Source organism: Mugil cephalus, chromosome 20, assembly GCF_022458985.1.
Source record: "Mugil cephalus isolate CIBA_MC_2020 chromosome 20, CIBA_Mcephalus_1.1, whole genome shotgun sequence".
Classification (NCBI taxonomy): Eukaryota; Metazoa; Chordata; class Actinopteri; order Mugiliformes; family Mugilidae; genus Mugil; species Mugil cephalus.
Genome location: NC_061789.1, coordinates 17,426,931 through 17,449,102, shown reverse-complemented (window position 1 = coordinate 17,449,102; position 22,172 = coordinate 17,426,931). Strand labels below are relative to the sequence as shown.

Sequence of the window (22,172 nt, the reverse complement as noted above, 5' to 3'; positions counted from 1 at the left end):
TTGCTACAAAACTCAGATGTATTTTTCTTTGTTACATTTTGCAATGCATGCCGTCAGTTCAACATTTATTAAATTTCAAAATAAAGTCCTCATGGACAAGTGCAAACCTTCCTGACATTCAAGAGCAGAAAACAACAGGAATAAGAAAAGATAAAAGTTACCATACAAAATAAGACATTATATAATGATATTATTCATACATCAGTAAAAAAAAAAATAATGACACCACACAAACATCAGTTATCTTTGCAGATTAATCTTAATACTAACCCACAATATACATTTCGGTACTTTTTTTTTTTCTGAGAAAATCTCATTTCTGTGCTCCCAAGCACCTGCAGGTAGACATCACATCTTTATACACATCAGGGCCTTCAGTTGACCATGTCACTGTAATCCATATTTTGCAAATTGCACAACCAAAACCAAGTTGTTGCTTTCAACCCCAGTGGTTCCCTCTGTCTTTCATCCCTGTTTTTACAATATTTGAAGAGCATGAAGTCTAGTGGCAACCTTGCAGTTAAGTACAAAAAAATTAAAAAAAAAATACTTGTGCAACTTGTGCAATAGGCAACAAAACAAAACAGTGGAGTAAATCTTTAAACTGTAATATTAAGACAGAAGTGGGGTTGAAAAGTGGCTTGTATAGAAAAAAAAAATGTCATGAGACAAAAACACTGGGTGATGGAGAATGGTCAATATGTCACTTTACACCACGTGACTTTGCTGGATAAGCCTACATGAAGTTCAACAACAATATAAAAAGTGCTCAAGATTGTCCTTAAAACCAAGAATGTATATAACTCAGATATTGATGTGGCTTTGAATATTTAAGGGGCTGACTTGGTATAACCCAAACATAAATAAACAGTCAATGTCTGGCTTCTGCATTTGTTTCTTGTCTTCGGTTAAGTGAACCCATCTGTCTTAACCATTTACTTGCTTCATCAAAACTCATCCCAGAAGGTATGTCTGGGTGAGCTGAAGCATAACTGAGATCCAATCCAAAAGGCTTATTGGGTAACAAGACACCAGTGTGTGCACAGGGGTGAATTAACCACAGTGTTCAGCTGAGTCCAGTTCATTTCAGTTCTGTCACTTTTAAGGCAGCAGTGCTTTGCTACAACAAAGTCCTTGTGTGTCTTCTCCCACTACTTTTCTCTTGCATCGCTGTCCTTCTCATATGCCTCCGGTCCCGTGCAGTCAATCGAATGAGTATGAAGTAACAATTATTATTCAAATGCACACATACAGAGGTATCAAACAGCACACAGCTCAGCTCAGGGCCTTCACAGCGGCAGAAGCAGCTCAGCATACAGCCTCCATAAAGCATGGTCCTCGTTCAGACGATGGCCAAGAAGCTACAGGTTCACTGGCTTTCAGTGTCTGCTCTGCAGAGTTTTAATTCAGTACGTCCACCTCGGAAACATCCGTCAGCAGATCAGCTCCTGCTGTATTTCAGGTAGGGTGGGGAATGGTGGCTCAGTGAAGGAGAAGGTATCACGGCCCGTCTTCAGCTCACCCTGCACTGGGCACATGAGGTATGACCCAATCAAGTCCAACTCAGGGGACATAGCTGGACTCTCGGGCTCAGACTCCGACTGGCTCATCTCTGGTTCATCCAAAGAGGAGGCCGACATGGCGTGGAGGTGATGGTGGGAGGAGGAGTTCAACCAGGGGTGATTGAGGCATTCTTCTGCCGTGGCCCTCTTCCTGCACATACAAACACAATAACACTGGATGAGTGGAAATTCCCAAAGAGTTTATATAACCGATGGCTTGCCGGGATCCTGCGATTCTCTCAGTCTCCATTTGCTTAGAAGTCGACCATTTTCCTTTCCGACACTGGGTTGAGAAAACCACAAAAACAGCCCTTTTTTCTCTCAAGATATTTTCCCCCCTCAATCTTTAACTGATTACACAAATTTTTCCAGTGCTACCACTAATCTGCTACATTAAACAACACAGGCTGGAGATTGGTTATCCGGATGTGAGACAGAGGCTGCTGCTACTTTTCAAATAAAGTACAGTAACAAACGACTGTACTGTACTGGAGCTTCTAATAAGAATTAGGTTTGGAGTTTATCAGTCAATCTGACTCGTGGTTACAGTTTGTCAGTTTGTCACCTTAGCCCTTTAACATGATGATGTTTCAGTACCAACGCGCAGTGCAGAGATATGTATCATCATATGTAAATGAGGGCAGCTTACAAGTACCGTATCCAAAAAAGGAAGTGATTTTTTGCTGAAATGACGCCAAATTGTTACCACACGCATTCATTCAGACGTATGCGGATGTGCTTCCGTGCCCGTGCGAGTCTGACTCACATCCTTAGTGTGTAAATCACTGACGCTAATGGAAAGTTTTATCCATAACGAACATTTGATTATCTTCATCGTTTCTATAAACGGACTCACCTGGGGTTTTTAACCAACAAAGACTTGATAAAGTCAACGGCCAGGCAAGAGATCCCCTCAAACGTGTCCTCTGAATAGTCTACGTTGACTTGGGAGATGTTGAGGAACGTCTCCTGCTTGTCATCACCCAGAAAGGGAGACTCGCCCGTCAACATGACATAGGTCAGGACACCAATACTCCTGTCAAACAGAGAGGAAACAAGGGAAGGAGCTTATGAGCCAAGTTGTCATCTTCAGTGGTTACAGAATGTGTTTTACAACACAGCAACACAATAGACTTGGCTGACTTCCACCATGTTGTGGTAGCCATTAATTAAACACAAATATGCAACAAAGATTATCTTGTGGTCAAAGTTCTAGACACAAAACTGTCTTTTGCATGTTAGACAGATTACGTTGGGCTGAATGTGCCTTCATTTCCAGAAGTTGCATGATATTCGCTTAAATGAGTGGAACCAAAAAAAGCACACGTACCACATGTCTGTAGCAGTGCTAATGGGTTCATAGTTCAGGACCTCTGGTGCTGTAATAGAAACACACGGTTCGAATTAGTCATGATAATTGACATTCAAATTGAAAATGCAGAGGTGGTTCAGGGTATTTAGCAGCTAAAAACACGACTCACCCACATACTCAGGGGTACCCAGTATCTCCCTGACTTCTGTGATCTTGTCCATTCGCCTGGACAAACCAAAATCCACAATACGAATGTCCCCCAGGGGCCTAGCGCTGGTCAGCAAGATGTTCTGCGGCTGGAGAGGGGACACACACATAAGAGTGGGATTAATTCCTGGCCTGTGCTCATGTCTATCAAACCACAAAAATACATTAAAGGTGTGAAAGTCTTAATTTTCTTCTTCTTCTTTCATCTTCTTAATTTAACCACGTAACCCCACACAATTAAAACATGCACAAAAACAGTTTAAGCAACTATCTGATCATTTGGCCAAGAAAGGAAACCTCACTGTTTTGTAACTGTTCAGCCATCCTACTTAAACGAAGATTCCTCGTGGGAGCAGCGTTGTGACGCACTGCAAAATCTCTATCAGTCTGACACTCAAGGGAATGCACCGTCCTATAATTGCTGTACTTACTTTTAGATCTAGATGAACCACGTTGTTCCGATGCAAGAAGGCCACCCCAGTCAGGATCTGTTTAGCCAGCCGAATCACATCTTTCTCTGTGAAGGCCTCATCGTTATCAGCGACACACTGGTTGAAGATCTCACCGCCTGCAGCACTGGAAGTAAAACACACAAAGGAAAAGTGAGAAAAATAAAATCAGCGATGAGACAAGAAAAAAAAGAACTGTTCATGGATAGCTACCCTGTTTAGTTAGGCTTTTTTTTTTTTAATAAATTGCTTTTAAATGTACAAATATGTCCTTCCCCTCAGTGACAATGCCAAATTCCAAACATCCCACTTGTACAATTTTAATGAATAAGCCCTAAGGTATTTTCGCTATTTTATTATGCAACAGCAGGTCTCCTCATTGGTGTACTTTGGCTTGGAGCAACAAAGTCCATCCACATCTACACATTGCAAATGAGTCAATAATATTTTAGGCATCGTGCTCTGCACGTTCCTTCCATTTCTCTGCAATATTGCTGAGATAAGAATGGTTGTATCAGCTTGAAGCAGGTTCAGATAAGGTCTGATGTACAGCCATTAAATTTGCACGTTGGAAATTTATTATTATTATTGTTATTATTATCATCTCTGGCTTCTCGTTTTTGAGGAAGGAATAGTCACATTCCCGCCTAATCTTGCTGCACTTGCTGTAAGAATTCACAAAGTGAATTTGAGACAGGGGGGATTTATGTTAGATTCTCCATCATTCAGATCAATGCCTGAAGCTGGCAGTTCACCCACAAACTACAACCATGTGTGGGGGATTTAGAAGGTACACATGCTTTTTATCTTTGTGACCAGGCCCTGGGCATGACTGTTACATAACCAGCGCCTTCCAATCCCCCGTTAGCCTCCTAACCCTGCACTCTATACTAACCTCAGCTGTGAAAATAGGAACCATGTTTTTTGGATATTGAGGATATCCTTCAATGGTCCCTAAAATCTTGTGCTTTCAGCACCAACAGCTCGCCACCTACTTGCTTGCTGCAAACCTGCCCAAACAGACCTCTAACCACCAATGAGTCAAAGAGCTGTCGACACATACAATGAAACTTTAATTTGTATACTCTGATATGCACATGGATACCACATGCAAACAAGACTGGTGTTTTCATTTGGGCGAGGAAGTGGTAACGGGGCTGAACTTTAATCTGTTAACTTGACAAGTACATTATTCACTTTACCTATCTGGAGACAAAAGCTTGATAGGACAAAGTGTCTCACTAGCGTCACTAAATATTCGGCAGACTAGTGTTTGGTCAAAGGCCTCCTTAGCTGACCGCTAAACTTGGTGTCATTGACGTCACTGACGGCACCCTGTCAACTAGTTTCCACAAGCCTAGCCTATTGGCTGGGTTTTCTAGACACCCCTTGTGCTCCAGTGTAGTAGGTTTATGGTCCACTGAGGTCAAGGTTATGTTGCATACACAACATTATGCTGAAATAGGTAGATACAGACTGAAAATGTACATAAAACATTTGAATGGATATTAAGAACTTACTATGACTGTCTACGTTTCAGAAGTTTCAGATCTCAGGTGATTAATTTTGTGGACATTCTTTCACACTGATAATTATGCGGGGGTTTTATGCGGTACTGACGCATGCAGGAGCTGCACTTTTAAAGATGATTACAACTCAACCTCTTCCACTTCTCTGACATTGACAAGGATGTGGTTGTGGCTACGAGAAGAGTGCGTGTATGCGCACAACACTTTATACCAGTGTACTGCTGCGCTACTTTGAGAGCCCTGCTTACTGCTTACATTTAAACCCACAGGAAATGGAAAATCGTTTGCAATTCTTGAAACTGATGCTGAGGTCAGACACACCACAGTTTAACAACCATGCCCTTCGTGTGCTAAAATATTGTGCATGTGCAGGCTACTTGATTACAGGCTCAGCGGCTACTCCTGGTAGAGCTTCTTGGCAGCTGTAGAGGAACTATGGACCAGCGCTGACTGACCTCCTGCTATGTTTTCTCTGCAGGCATGCAGGGGTGAACTATGGTGTTACTTCCTCTTTCACACTTCAGTCAGAGGTCAAACACAGCCCTCCCCACAGAGAGGCTTTTGTTCTGCAGTAGCATTCCATGTCTGGGATGGGAAAGACTAGTGAGGACCGGCTAGAAAAAGGCTTCCTGTCTGATCAAGGAGCAGTTCTGGACTAGGGTCAGGGAACGTGGCTCAAGCCATAAGTGACGAGTGTTATGCTTTGTAATGAAGTGAGTGACGTAATTTGAACACTAAGTAGCCTTTCCAAATCCTAATTAAGTTAAAGTCATTAGAGCAGCCAGAGGACACTTGCAAGATACAACGTCGTCATTTAATACCCAGTCACAACAAGCTAGAGCCAGTCAGCAAAGATGACTTTGCTGATCGTAAATGACTAGCGCAAATGTGGGTTAGGTCACCTGCATGTTGGTAACACAGAAGCTTGAGGACTAACCTTTATGTTCCCAAAGCAGCATCTGTATGACTAATTTGAAGCCCGCTACAGTCATTTTCACACGCTAAGTACTGATGCAGCTTTGACACCTTGGTATTTAAAGTGACAGCTCCTGCAGTCATTTAACGAGACGCTCGTTGTAACGAGGTTACACAAGCAACTAACCACATAGAGAGAGAATTTCCACTAAAGGCACAGTTTTTAAAAAAAATTTTTTTTAGGCGATTTAGACTTGCACGCATAACATGCACCTGTATTCTACGCAAATAGCGCTAAACTAGGCCAGGAAGTAAAAGGGATTTCGCAGAAAATGAGATAGACAGCATAAAATTCTCATGAACACCAAAGCACTGACATCACCATAAAAAGAAAAATGCTTTCAAGGGTGTTGCATGAGGTGTACGGAAGACTTCACGAGAGGCTTTTCTCAATCAAAAATGGTTGGTTATCAAATTGAAGAAAATTAATGTTATATTGTTCTATATGGTTGATTTTTGCTGAGTGATATTTAAAAGACTTTCTTCACACGAATAAATGAGAACATGATCATTTGAACCCAGTTTGCCTTTGATACTCATAAGCGAAGAAGGTTTAAAAGGTTATTTAAGATGGTAGATAAGATAAGACTTCATTGGTCCCTGAGGGGAAATTTAGTGATTTGGATCATCACCATGACTTGTCTCATATTAGTTAAACTGAAACCCAGGGCTGTGCAATACAAAAGCTAGACAGTGGGGCCAACATGGCATTGATGAACAAGAGTTCACTGAACTTTTAAAGACCATTGTATTGTCTCTGTAATGTCTACAATGATGTCTTACCACTCCAGGACAAGGATGATTTCGGTGTTCGTCTCATAGACATCATGCAGTGCCACCACAAAGGGGTTTGCTTTGGCAGACTCCAGAACAGCTATCTCGTTCAAGATGTCCATGCGGCAGTCCTCGCCCTTCCGTCGCTTTCTCAGGAACTTGGCAGCATACTGCTTCCCAGTCGCCTTCTCAATGCACTTCTTCACCACAGCAAACTTTCCCCTGGAAAGCAAAGAAGGAAGAGAGCAAGTGATTAATGAAAAAGCAGAAAAATCACAATCATGTTAGTGGCCTTTAAAAAATATTTGGAGTTTGTTTCATAGCCAAGAAGCCAGTCTATTAAATTAAAGGCTAAAACTATTGAACGTACACGTGACAGTTAAACTGCTATCACATGAAACCTAGATTACAATGCAAGGCATTTGGCAACGCCTGCTAAACGGCCATGAGTGCAGCATTGAAGGGGAGGTATAACAGTTCAGAGATAAGAAGGTCAAATGGCATCATTTGAAAATACAGGCGTCATTTAACATTTGGCTGAGTGTTTTCCCTTTTCTCCTCTTCCTTTCAGGAGGGTCTGACACGAGGCAGATAAGGCTGATACTTTTGGCAAAAACTGCTACAGAGTGGGCAGGGACCTGATAAGGATATTGCCACTTGATAGTTAAAGCTAAAACAAAGAGATGCAGCAGCCGGGTTCCTTCACGTCACTTCAACATATAGGAAGAGCATCTAGCATCACTCCCATTCATTTTTGTCCATATACATTGATGGATTTATGAGGTGTTAGGGGTCAGTCATGGGTGCAGGCAGGATGTCCAATATGTGCAGAATTGCCACTCTGTGTCAAACCAGCACAATCACCAGCTGTCCCTCCCAGCTTGATAATGAGGCCTTGTCCACTTCCCTTTCTTCACAGCTGACAGCAGCAGGGACAAATGGAATTGTGTCGATGCCTCCACCCAGACCCTAACCAGAGACTGCTTCTCCTTTGACACCAATACAAAAGCTGACCAGTCAGCTAAACACAGTGGCCTCGAGATGAAGACCACCCAGCTGACCGTGGCTGGGTATGCCAGGCAGGGGGTCACTGCTGTTACAGTCAGGTTGGAGCCTGAGTGCATAAGAATATCAACACCTTAACAGCTATGTCCGAATGACATGTCAGTGTTTGAATGGCCTGCATTACACACACGCGATGCATATGACAGAACTAGGCAGAATCTAAATAAAATTCAATCTCTGTAGCAGGCAGTCGTTTTCCCACACCGTTAGCTCATTGTGCTGTAGGCCAAATACTGCAATTGTTCTGGCTAGAGCCTGGTTCTGTTTTGTCTGTGACCCTGACTGCTGTGAGGACTGATTCCTTCTGAGTCTGGTGACAACTCACTGTCCATAGTTAAAAGACAAAAGCCATCATTCTTAATTAGCCAAGTTCACAGCTGTGGCGAAAAGAAATGACCGCTGGCCACAGAAAGAGCAATGGGAGGTCTTTTAAAGACTGACACCAGGTCAGACGGTACTGAATGAGGCGATCTTCCACCACGCAGATGGACAGACCTTTTTCAGATAACCTATTCGTATTTACAAATACAATTGTGCAACTTGAACAGCTGACGGTTGTCCTCTGTGAAATCTGCTTGACACTAGTTTGTCATCAATTCTAAACTTTACTGAAACACAAAAGTGGTTGCATTCCATCACTTGAGATGGCAAGAACTTGATTGGGAAACTGGTTTCCTGTGGTGTCTGCAGCTCGTCTCGCTCAGCGAGGCACTGACTCATCAAGCGCAACGAGAACTGACAGCTCTTATTTGCCTGTTTCGCAGACAGATCAACATACAGCACGAGTTCCTCTTCCGGCTTTCGAGCTGGCCACAACCTTTTTTGTACGCTATAGTGGACCGGAACTCTCAATGCAAAGCTCCATAATGAGAAACCCTTTTGTTGTTTAAAGAGAGCTGGAGAAAGAATCTGAAATAAGAATAATAAAAATTCTCAAATGGTCAACATCCTAGTGCACATACCACATAGTTAATCTCCTGCCATGCAGCACTGGTACATTTGTGTATTAAATGAGATTATGAACCCTGGTCCCAGGATGTTTTGGGGTTTAAAGCATGGCAAAAGGAAGAATAATGATACTATGATGGTGAAGGTAGGTATGTAGGTAGAGTGTTTAGAGGCTGTATCCTAGACCACATGAGCAGCCTAGATACTCTCCCGGTTGACCAAACGTGTCTAACAAAAGAAACTGACAGCCACCAGTAAAATCTTCTTAGAATCTATTTAGTCTGTCCTACCGCACTGCAGAGCGCAAAATAAGAAATGGTTATATAAAGACAGATGCAATGCCACATTTAAAGAGAAAACACGGTACAAGACAAGAAAATGGAAAGAGGAGAGATTCCAAGTCTGAAACACCATGTGGATTATAATAACATTTTAATGTCTATAGGGCCACATGTCACATACTGTCATTAGTCCCACTTGACGTCGCACCTGTTGGCCATTACAAGCTAGAAATGTGGATTCAAATTAATTACTCTGTATGTTTTCACTACCACACACATCTATCTGCTAGACCGCATAGGCGGGCACAGACTACACAGACAAACAGGATAACAAGTTGAGGAGTTTCAAAACGCAGAAAGCAATGCGATACTTTCCTCCTTTCTTGGCAGGCACAGGCTACATGAACAGTGTGTAGACAGTGGCTGTTTTGGTCTGTCTGAGAGAAGGCTGAAATAGTTTTTGGAAGCTGTCTGGCCACCTGATCTTGCTGCAACTCATTAACGTCATTTTCTCCAGAAAGCGCATTACCACTGACGTGCGCTCAGTCGGCGAATAAAATTAGGACTGGAAATGTTCAATCAACGTGCTTCCCATTAACACGTGCACAGAATAAAACCAACATGATCACAAGGCTTTCTTGACTACATCGCTTTGTTCCAAAGTTAAGCCAAAGAAACAAAATCAACATCAAATAATGATTTAAAGCCGCCATGCAATATACGAACAAACTCACCTGCCCAGTTCTTTGCCCACGAGCTCGTAATTGGCTGTAAACGGCTCATTTCTTATCCTTGTGTGGATTTTGGTCACCATTCCGTTTTTGCTCATCGTTGCTTAGTTTGGCATTGAAGTCCTGCTTTCAAATGAAACGATGTCCCTTACCCAAATAAATACAGCAAAGACAAATCCCTGGTGCGTTTAGGTAAAAACTCTCATCATAAAAAAAACTGTCAGTCAACAGGATTTGCGTGGGACCTTTGCTAGATAATCCGTGTTAAGCGCGTCCCAAACAAGAGTACGGTGCCTTGCAGAACCGCAGCACAGTCGTTGGGCTTGAATTAGTTTGAGTGCTACTACAAGTTCCTCACAATAAACTCCTCTTCGGGGCCGGCCCTCCGCGGTGACGCGCAGCCCGTCTGAGCCAATGGGTTGGCTGAGCACAACATACCCAATGTTCAGCCCAGCTGGAAAGTGGCAAGTGACAGGGGCTTATTAATGCAGGTACACAAACACAAACAACCCCTTCATCCTGTCATGAGTTTATGTTTGGCTGTTTCAGGGGGGTGGAAACTAATAAAGCAACTTAGGTGTGTTAGATGTGATGTGCACTATCAGTTTAGATTTGCAGCCTAGAGTTTTTTTGTGTAAATGCCCTTTACCTTCTTACTATCAAGCCTGTTGGCAATGAAATGAATTAAAAAGAAACAAAATGACCACTCCTGTCCATATTCACTTCCAGCATATGCACACACAGAAACATTTCAGGCATGTTTGACGTTACATTCAGTACGGGGTTTCAGCTGCTTTCCTTGGGCTTGGCCATTTTTACAGGTAAGACATGAGAATGTGAAACTCCCCAGAGGCATGAAAGCTTCCGCACAGCTTTTTCTTTTTTTTTTTTTTGCACAGATTTTTCTTATCTGTGGGAAAGTTTTTTTGTCACCCGTTTGAGCCTGTATGTCATTAAAGAAGAATTCAAAGCATCCCATTAGATAACTCATCGACATTTAGAACATCCTGTGTTGCCGATGTGCAAGTTCCCAGTTATGTTGTTTTCAAGTAATACAAAATTAGTAAGCCAGTATTACAAGTTAAACCAAAGCCAAACTACTTTCAATAAGGAGGGGGAAAAAAATTCCTATTGCTATTTATGGATTGCAGAGATGAACCCTAGCATATAAAACAAGAACATACACACGAGCAAGTCTTCTCAGCAGTGCAGGAACTTGTGAAGGATGTGGTTTGGGCCTCCATTTATACCTCCTAATGAGACCATATGAGACATTTTGAGACATGTATTTTTTTTAAAATGAATTATTTAGAAATCACATCTTCTAATGACTTGTTATGTCTAACCAACTGCATAAAGTAGCAAGATTCTTTTTCAATCTTATTACACACAAGAGTAGTTTTATAACTGTGAACCTACGTTTTGTCCATTATTAAAATATGTCTATTGACTGATTTAATGATAAGTTTTTTATTTTCTTCAGCATTTTTTCTCACACAAGAAGGCCACGCCAGCCTGCACTCTACTTGATTTTTGTGCTGCCTTTAGGGAATGGAAAGGAAGAAGTACAGGGAAAAAAAAGATGGCGGGATGACAGGTTCTTCTATACTGGATTTTTGGCCTGTGGTTGAGCACATTGCCAGTGCTTGGTCACATGCTCTATATACCATGGCTGTTATCTAGCACACAGAAGGGGATTTGTCCAGTCTTACTATGCCAAAGCTAATTTTGTTGCCATAAACAGCAACTGATGTAAAAGAGACCTATTGAGAGCGGACATTCCTCAGGCGCTACCAAGTCATTAGTGTTCAGCAGCAAGGTTACATAACTTGTTACGCCTCCTGAAATTGTTACCTTTAGTCTGAGTGAGCCCACTGAAGCTTTGACCCTCCTTCTCTGCCAGGCTTTCCATTAAAGCTGAGGTCAGAGTTCAGAAGAACCATGTTAGTGAAGGAGCTCTACTTGGCCCCAGAGACCTAATGAAAAGACATACCACTGAATTACCTTGCCAGCTTGCAGCAGAGCTAACATAAATATGAGAAGTTCAGTCATGACCTAGGGAACGCGGGAACTTTCAGAGCCACTGGAACAAACAGGCCTAGTCATGACTGGGTTGCAATGATCTGAACACACCGTTTTTTTTTTTTTTCTTACTGGACCATGACTGATGTGAAATGGTGATTTTATTGTAAGTCTGTATTTTCTGTTCTGGCTAAATCATAAGTAAATTCAAGTCGTTAGACTCCCTTGTAGCTCTGCTTTTGGTCTCACCAAACTCCCCAAGGGAATATATGACTCGTAGCTGATGTATGTTCACATAGAAATTAGTCAGTGGGTTTATCAACAGTCAAATTGAGTTTTGCACGACAGATGGTAATGTTAAGTATGAACAGGACCCATGACTTTTTTTTTTTAGAAAACATCAAACAGTTATCAATGATAAAATGTCTTTGAATCTCAAATCACTGCTGACTTGTTTTGCTCCATTTATGCATGAGGCTTTTCTGCAAGCAACATCTTTTGAGAATATGAACCCAACTCTCTTAGGAAATGTGCCTTCAGTTGACTTAGCAAGGCCTAAAAAAAATCCATCCTTAATATTTCTAAATGCTCAATCCAGATAATAACTGATGGCAGTATAAATTCTGTGTTTATGGTTCTTAGCTGTAAACCATTGTTTATGCAGGAAGTAGATTCCATGTAATAAACGGCTTCAGACTGGGGGACTGCTGGGTAATCTCAGTCAGTCTGTAGGTGTTCCATGCTGGCTCCGTCCAGAGGTGGTTTAAATACACACCTTATCAGTTATGTGTTGTGCAATTTGTAATTAACACATGACTGGTGTTTTGACCTAACACTTTCATGCCTCTGCAATGTGATGCCCTAATTTGCTTAGGTAGTCCAATAATACATGATGTCATGCTTTCATTTGCTCAGTAAATCATTCATGCCGCGGTGCAATTGTGGTGAGCCCAGGTCAAACACTGGTGTGATCTCTAGCTTGTTTACGGCGACCTCGGTGTATAGCTGCCTGAATGGACCAACAAAGGTTTTGCACCTCATAAAACTAAACAACCCGAAAGCTCCGCTTGATTTAGATGCTTAGCATGCCAGCCTGACATGACAGAGAAGAATCACTGGTTTCACAGTCTGTGGTGCACAAAAGTCAGTCACTCCGGGACATCGCAATGACGTGCAGAGGTGACGCTCAGGTGGTATTAAAAGATCAGTTCTTAATCCTTTTGGCAGAAAAGAAAAACACCAAAGGAGGGCTAAAAATAAGACAGCAGAATATATCAGAGAACCCTTTACCTCGTTGGTAAACAGAACTGGAGGGGAAACCAACCGGTGTGTGGCCCTGTCGGAGTATAGCAATCCTTTTGTGTTGTTTTCAGGCTTTCACCTGCACATGCTGTGTATGCTATATCTATGACTTTTGCTTGCATCTGTGAACTTTATTCATTCACAGAGTGAGCAGTAGAGCAGAGTAGACTGCACACCCAAAGATCACACTGAAAAGCTTGAATGTGAATTACATTTTTTTTTCAACCAAAATCTGATTTTTTCTTTCTTTCTTTTTTCTTCTTTTTTTTTTTTTTACATACTTTATCCAGGTTGCAGTGTCTGATTTGTTTTTCCTTTCTGTGAAACTGTGTGGGCCGGTGCAAAACAGCAGCACAGGAAGGTGAGGATAAGAGAGAGAGAAGATGAAAGCTGTGCTCAGGTAGCAGCAGAAGACGTTTGCCACATCCTGCTTCGCTTTCTGGCAGTGTGACCTCATAAGACCGGAGGAATTCATAACAATAGCTGTGCACACATCTGCTAGACGCTGTTTGCACGCAAAGGCAGCGGTTGTGGTGAAATGCAGATTTCCTTAGAATGGCGGAGGATTCACTCAGACTTGTGTAAGTGATCATGTAAGCAAAACAAGATGTAACACTGCACTCCTGTATTCCTGATATTTGTCATCTTCAAAAAGGCGTGTCGTAGAAGCGTTGTTTAGCTGAATCCACATGCAGAAACACTTCATGCAAATTTAGACATTACACCACCCTAAAGGCTGTTGGGGTGTGGGTATTAACAGATGTAGACTTAACCACGGACAGACAGATGCACACACACTCACACACACAGACCAACTTAGAAACTGAAAGGGCTTTCTCAGCTGTTGCTTCTGTGTCAGGGCCCCTTCGCAGCCACATTATTGTCTCGTTAATCCAACAACAGGCACGTTAAGGCTTCTGCGACTCCATTTACTGTACATATTTTATGTCAACTTGTTCAGATAATATCAGAAGAGATAAAACACAACGTTTTGGAATTTAATAACAAAAATAAAATGAGAAAATACAAACAGCGTCCGAGACCATCCATCAGAAAATTATCTGAATGGGTTGGCTGCCAAAAGAAATTACTGTTACAGGGGTTTGTTGACAGGGGAAAATAAAGTTGTAAAAAAAAAATCGCAATCTGACAGTTATAAGCATGGTTTTCCTGTAATTCCAGATAAAAACCGTGACAGAAATTTGGACCTTTGCTTGTTTTCGGGACGGTCCGATAAAAAGTCGGGTGGACGAATATGAGTAACACAAAAGTGAAGGACGGTGATATAAGAAGATAAGCCACGGGCAAGAAGAAAGAGGAGAGAAGAAAACAGAGGAAATGGCGAAGTAGAGAAATCAGTTTGGAATGTCTGACTCAGGAGAGAAATGGAAAAAATGTATTTTAATTGGCAACTGAACATGGAAGCTGGGGGAGAGGTGGGGAGGGGGTGAGTATAGTCTATCATACAGAAATAAATGATGTAAAAACAAATGCCGAGGAGCAAAAGAGAATTGAATGAGCGAAGCAGAGAGCTCGCACAAAAATCCTCTGTAAAGCCAAACACCTCGAAATTAGGAATTGTAAACAACCACTTGAGTATACACATAAACACAGGATAATTGTCTGCAAGGAAATCAGCAACAGTCATTTGCTGACAATTCTATGGTATTTGTTGTGGTAAACTCTTGCTGATGGAATTTCCTGATTATTTTTTAGTGCGCTTGATTAATGAAAAGAAAATATCCCCCCACTTATCTCTGACGGAGAGAAACTCAATACCTCAGGGAAACATGTTGATGGATCAGCACTACAACCTGTGTGCGTTCTACTTTAAAACCCTGTTTTGCACATTAACTATCCGTCATTCTGCCTACAGTCTACACAACCCGTGAAACTGCTGCTTTAAACACCACAATGGGTAACAGGCCAGTGACTCCAGCGGCAGCAGGTAGACGTGACCATATGTCATCTGAGGCTGTGCGGGGTCAAAGGTCGGGCTGGCGCTAATGATTGCCTGGTGAAGCGTGCTGCTTTGGCTGTCCGCGTTTGTTTGCGTAGTCATGGTGACAGTGCAGCCAGCTACTACATTAACACACACATTCGCCCCAACACACACCTCTCATCAGCACCTTCCCAGATTTTATTATCTTCAGACCATGAGCCATGCAAGTAAATAACAAGCAGTGAGCAGCAACATAAATACTAGCAATATCATAATAAAATAACACACACAGTTGCTATGTGTTATATGACATAATAAGCAATTTTTTCCATTGCCTGTGGATGCACTTGTCACACTGTGTGGGAGGAGGAATACGCTTATATCAATATCCAAAGTCAAGCTTTCAAGACTTTCGCCTGTCATCCTTATGCTCATTTTACGACAAGGGTATTGGGTAGTGGCTCTGGTTTATAAGTATATCTCAGCTTCAGATGAGGTGACAGACAGGCAAACACCATCTTATTTATGCATGTTTGCTAATGCATATGCTGGATTTGTCTTTGTGTGTTCCTGTGTGTTTGTTCTTTGGTGTTCTTTTGTTTGACCACAAGCATCCAGCAGGAACCTTGTTCCGTTGCTTCGTTGCCATTTGAAGCAAAGTCCGGGGTCAAGGGTCAGTGTACGTCAATGTATGTTAGCTGCTTCTTGACCGCACGCGTGACAATCCACGGCCAAACTCACTGAAATCTAAATTTGGAAAGAAAAAAAGATGTACATGAAAACAAGTTTGGAATTAACTGTGCTCACGAAGTGGGCAACTAGCAAAATATTGTTTTATGTTTTGTGTATCAGTTTGACAAATACAACATACACAGCAAATTTTAGGGAATCTCCGTCATGGAGGCTGCAGAACACAGGTCTCATCATCTGAGAATATCCAGTCCCAACACAAGAACATGTCTCTGACAAGATGTGCACAGTAAATACGAGGACTGAGAAAAATCCGCTTTAAAACAAATGGTAAAGAGCACAAACAGTGAAATAAAATCACTGACAAGAAATGCCTGTGTTTCCTCAGACGGAGTCTCTTAGTTTTCCCGTGTTATTGTAGTGGCTGCGGCCCCCTGCTATTCTCACAGGCTAAATGCACAGTTTGGCTCATGCCCCCTATAAACTTGACAGCCCAATTGCTCATTCACACCCATAATTTCATTCCTGTCCCCACTTTTTTTTTTTATTCTTCAGCCCAACAAGACCTCCCAACGAGACCCCAAGATTTAGGTCTGGACCCTACATGTGTGTTTCTACCGTCTTAGCTCTTAAAGGCCCCACATCTATGACTTATAGTTCATGTTGACAGACAGTTATTTATGCATGCATCCTTTCAGGCCTCTGTGTTCTTTATTTACCTCCTCAGCTTTTCAGTGGATTGTACCACAAATCATGCTAGTAACCCACGGTCACCCTTGAATAAAATTTTGGGTGGCTGCGTTTTTAATTCACATCACCTCGACAGCCTACTGCTCCACAGGCAGGAATATGGCTTGGGTGCCATGTGATGGATGTAAATTTGACGTTCTCGTTTTACAACGGTTTGTGTAACGTTGAACTGCTGTGAATCTACAGTAGAAAGTGTGAAAAGTGAGCTTCCAGTGGCGTACAGCAGCTCCTTCCCTCGACTGAATGGAGCATAAAACCTTCTGGCAGGGATTCACAATGATTTAGCTGCCCTCCGGTCCAACGTCTCTGGCCACAATGAGGGTGTGCCCCTACTTTGATGGGGCATCCGCCCCTGACAAGCCCTCTTCTGATGCAAAACCCTAAAATCCCACAAATAAAGACAAGGATTAGTGCCATCTGTTGAGTTTTAACTTAATCTGTTCAGTTAATTCAAAAGATTTGTATGAGTGCCCGAGATGTGGCATATACACGTGTTTATATCTTTACACCTGTGAAGTCTGATCCGGTTCAAACTGAAGTTTCATTTTTGACGCATGGCCTACACATCTTTGTCTTTTCTCATAGCTCAGTAATTGACATAGACAGGGTCTTTTGTGTTAACGGCCACTGAATTAATCCCTTGTCTCTCCTTGCATTGAGTGAAGTGTCTGTTTGAGAGAGGACCATTGTGTCTGTGGGATGGGGTTATTTGGTTCTGTGCTACCATTCGCCTCTCTGGCCATTACTCTGAACTCAGTGAACATGTTTCTCACACCCCTCACTCCAGCTGGGGGACAGGAAGCAACTCTGTCTGCGACTGTGGCTTCAGAATGGCTGCATCTCGTGAGTGTAGCGATGGCAATGTGCAAGGACTGCAAGAATGCAGCACCCAGATGCCAGGTCTTGAGGAATCCCCCTGATGACGCAAAGGCTGGGCCAGAAGAATCTACTGCCACATCCCAGCAAAACCATAGGCAAAACTCAGACTCAGATTGAGACAGTTGAGTTACTTGGAAACTACAGGTCTTCTTATCGATTTATTATTAGACGCCTCCACAATCATGATTTTATTTCCAAAGGTATGTGACGTCAATATGTATCACAATATTGTCGTCACAAAAATAGTTCTATAAATAAGCACAAATAGCCTTAGACAACTTTACAGTCTCAAAATAAAATTAGCTTTTCAAAGACAGGAAGAGATAAACATAACAATCAAATCAAATAAACAAACATGACCTCCTAAAATTCCACCCAAAAGCACCTTGGTCATCATTTCCACCCATGTCTGGAGTAATGACAACTGCATGCGATCCAAACCACTCATCAAAGACCTAAGACAGATTAGTCATATGATCTGACTAAGTCTAGTTAAGACTCAGACAGCCAGTACAGTCATGAATTAAATCAATGAAAAGCACACGAGGATGAAGCACAGGAGTGTGTCGCCTTTGTGTTTATATCTTGTCATCTTTGAATGATCCTCTCAGAGTAAAACAGTGGGGTATATTCATATTGTTGTGCTGGTTTTTCTTTACTTTCTTAAAAAGTTGGGAATCTCTGACAGCAGTGGGATAACAGATATGCCAGAAGGTAAACTAAGTGGTCAAACTGTGCACTGGATGAGCTGCTGGGGGGGAATAAATAGATGGGTTAAATTTATCCTCATAAATTGACTAATCTGGTTGTACTAAGATATAATTGTTATTTAATAATAAAAAAAAAAAGTCAATCAACATACAAAACCTGTTTTATTCAAATATTTTAACGAATTACCTTTCAAGTGAAACAAACATGACGTTTGACAGAACTGCTTCTGGGCGTGAAGGCCAGGAACACCGCCCATGCTTTCAGACACGTTAATCCTGTCACAATCCTAAAATAAGTCATAAACAAGTGAGGACTTTGAAAGCGACTTTTAACGTGCTGATGAACAGAAACAAAGAGGAGCTGGAATGTAAGAGCCAAACTGGTCCATCAGCTCTGTTGCCCATATTAGGCTGCAATGGCGTGGTATTCCCGACATGCCCATCATAAAGACTTTCATGTCACTTTCAGGCTCCAGCTTGATTTCACAGAAAAAAAAAATAAATCTCATATAACCACCGGCTCCGCCTCCTGCAACATTATCTGCTGCCTCCACAGAAGTCAGCTTTTTTAAACCCAAATTATAGACCGAACATTTTTTTATGTAATAATTACTAAGTATGATAAATTGTCAGCAAAAATGTTCGCCCCAGATACAGCTGAGTGATCTTTTCATGTCGGAGGATTCTGCAGTTCCCAGAGGATCATGCAAACGGCAAGTTTCCCAGCACTTTATTTTGACCTGTGCACCGTCATCTCATAACCACAGGGCAGATTCAACTGCCATCAGCCTCAAGGACGTCCGATAAATTCAGCGGCATGTCGCAGTGACCCATTCTATCGCTGTCAAAATGTACCTTAGCCTTTAAACTCTCCCGCTTAGTAAAAAGTGGAAATCCTGTTTCACTTCAGAAAGAAAATGAAGGGCTACTGACATGACTAAAAGGGAGTGATGTACGATAAGCACGTAGCACCATTTACAGTAAGCACAAGCACACTTTAGGGACTTGGCTCCTGGTCTTGGACATGTTGTGTAAAGGAAATGATGTTAAAAGGTGATAAGACCCAGAGTGTCACTGGGATGGTTTGGAAAGGAATCATACTTAGCTAATGCGTTTATGTGGAAAAAAACTAAATGTTGTCAATCCTAACCCTAACTTTTTAATTGGAATAAAATCTCCTCCTTCTAACCCTAACCCTCTACTGCTGCTCTGTCAGAGCATGAAGGCGTTTTTGAGTTTAGGGGGCACATTAATTTACTTCAATTTGCTATTTATGCAAGCAGTTATTATATACACTCACTTTATTAGGTACACCTTGCAAAGGTCAAAGGTGGGCCCCCTTTTGCCTTCGGAACTGCCTTAATTCTTCGTGGCATATTTTCAAACAAGGTGTTGGAAACATTCCTCAGAGATTTTGCTCCATATTGTCATGATAGCATCACACAGTTGCTTCAGATTTGTCGACTGCACATCTATGATGCAAATCTCTCGTTCCACTATATCCCAAAGGTTCCTCTATTGGATTGAGATCTGGTGACTGTGGAGACCATTGGAGCACAGTGAACTCATTGTCATGTTCCAGAAACCAGTTTGAGATGATATGAGCTTTGTGACATGGCGCATTATCTTGCTGGAAGTAGCCGTCAGAAGATGGTCCACTGTGGTCATAAAGGGATGGACATGGTCAGCAATAATACTCAGGTAGGCTGTGGCATTTAAACCATGGTCAGTTTGTACTGAGGGGCCCGAAGTGTGCCAAGAAAATATCTTCCGCACCATTACACCACCACCACCACCACCACCAGCCTGAACCGTTGATACAATGCAGGATGGATCCATGCAAAAATTTTGACCTTGCCATCCCAATGCTGCAGCTGGAATTGAGACTTGTCAGACCAGGCAACGTTTTTCCAGTCTTCTATTGTAGAATTTTGTAATCTCAGTTTCCTGTTCTTAGCTGACAGGAGTGCCAACCGGTGTGGTCTTCTGCTGCTGTAGCCCATCTTCTTCAAGGTCGAACATGTGGTGTGTTCAGAGATGGTGTTGTAATGAGTTGTTATATGAGTTACTGTTGCCTTTTATCCTATTATCTCAAACCAGTCTGCCCACTCTCCTCTGACCTCTCACATCAACAAGGCATTTTCGTCCACACAACTGTCTCTCACTGGACATTTTCTCTTTTTGGGACCATTCTCTATAAACTCTAGAGATGGTTCCCAATAGATCAGCAGTTTCTGAAATACTCAGACCAGCCCGTCTGACACCAACAACCATAGCATGTTCAAAGTCACTTAAATCCCCTGTCTTCTCTTCTGATGCTCAGTTTGAACTTCAGGTGTACCTAATAATGTGGCAAGTGAGTATATATTTGCACTGGCACTGTACAGACAGCAACATCTTTTTGGACAAAAAACAAATGAAATCAGTAAGTAATCAGTGGTAAGAGAAAATGGAAGAGTTTAAGGATTTGCTAGTTACATTAAGAACATGGAAATTCATGCTAATACTTTTTTAGAAAAGAATTCTATTACATATTCTAGTATTTTAAACAATGTGTGGTAACATAACATCTTTAAACTTCAAAGGTTTAAGAAGAGAAGAGAGTTCTTTTTCGCCACTAGTTATGTACTGAAACTGATGGGAACCACAGCAGGAAGTGGAACAAAACGTTACCCAGAAACTCTAAGCATTTGAACTTCTTTGAGATACGCTGTGTACAGATTTATGTTTACTGCATAGCAAGGCTATCTCTGTTTCACTGATACTTTTGCTTGAACAAAACCATTGAGGAACCAACCAATGAATGCACCACAGTGTCGGGAAAAAACTAGCTAAACCAGAATAGGTATGTTAGACATGAGGCTAGGCAACATTTTTTTTTTTTCTATTCAGTCATGTCGTGTGAGAGCAGTATTTGTTGAGGTAATACCAAGGATTTGTTCTCAACTGTGGGACTGAAGGTCTGTGCCAAAAGCACTTGACAAAAGGTGTTGAAGAAATGTGAGCTTTCAAAAACATCATTTAGCAGAGGAGAAAAAGTGTTAGACATTTAGCTGGTTTCCATGTCACTGGTGACTTGGCTAACTTGGCTAAAGCAATGAGAAGTCTTTCATAATCTTTTCACAATTTGCTAAGGCAACAGTCATTCATTGTGAGACAAAGTTTCACTGTAGCTTACCATTATTATCAAGCTGACACAAGCTAAATAATTAGATAGAGTATCCTCAGTCAGCAGAACATAAATAAAATGGCACAATACAGATGCTCAAACCAACATTATGGCAAGACGTCATTGTTCAAGTCTAAAGACTACATGTGTAGAGCTTGTAAATTGCATTTTGAGTGAACTGTTGGAATGAAATTGAAGGGAAGTGGCTTTGGTGAGAATTTGCACCAAAGAACACAGGAAAGAGCTTCAGAAGAAGAGCGGAAGTAGCACGTGTGAGGGCAAAATGCAAATTTAAATGTCTGCAGCTTTAAAGAAGATGTGTAACATGTGCAGTTATGCTTGTGCGTGTGAAGGATATTTTGCCACTTACTGACATGCCTCCTGACACAATTCATAACATTATATCAGCAAACATAGTTACAGTGTTTTCAACAGCTATAAACAGTAGGTAACCAGGTAGTGGGTGGAGTGGACAAATGATTTCATCAGTGTCTGTCAGAGGCAGGAATGCACCTGGGGAAGCACATCTTATGAATTATTCAGAAAGGAAGACAGGCCAGTAAGAGAAATTAGAAGAAAGAGGAAGCACAGACTGTTAGGGTAAAAAGAAACCAACTGGTGTGAAAACTGTGCCACGTCAAAATTATTATAGAGAAACCCTGCCTGCCTTTACTGCCGAGAAGTCTTTTTGCGCAACATCTCGGTAAATAACACCATTGATGAGTCACTACCATGCCTTGACACAACACCTATCCCTTTGTTTTACCACAACATAGGTGAGGTGCTGATGCATACCAAGCTTGGCATTCACTGCGTCTTCCACCTGGAGTAAAGAGACAGAGCCAAAAACAACGTGTACCAGGGCATTCACAAAA

The 22,172-nt window shown here is 41.8% G+C and overlaps 1 protein-coding gene across 1 annotated transcript; it reads right to left on the bottom strand.

Annotated features, from left to right (window-relative positions):
* Window positions 1–10,178, bottom strand: stk17al (serine/threonine kinase 17a like). Its single transcript, XM_047572409.1, has 7 exons — window positions 9,837–10,178; window positions 6,818–7,030; window positions 3,513–3,657; window positions 3,044–3,170; window positions 2,893–2,941; window positions 2,419–2,598; window positions 1–1,713 (listed from the first exon to the last, which is right to left on the bottom strand). Exons 1-7 carry the CDS (start codon window positions 9,929–9,931, stop codon window positions 1,434–1,436), a joined length of 1,089 nt encoding a protein of 362 aa, XP_047428365.1. The 5' UTR covers window positions 9,932–10,178; the 3' UTR covers window positions 1–1,433.
* Window positions 10,179–22,172: the final 11,994 nt, after the last annotated feature.

Coding starts and splice junctions, on each gene's coding strand:
- stk17al (XM_047572409.1), bottom strand. CDS start 9,931: ATGAGCAAAAACGGAATGGTGACCAAAATCCACACAAGGATAAGAAAT. Junction 7,031..9,836: donor GTGGGCAAAGAACTGGGCAG/GTGAGTTTGTTC, acceptor TTTGCTTTCCAG/GGGAAAGTTTGCTGTGGTGA. Junction 1,714..2,418: donor TTGTTGGTTAAAAACCCCAG/GTGAGTCCGTTT, acceptor TTGTATGTGCAG/GAAGAGGGCCACGGCAGAAG.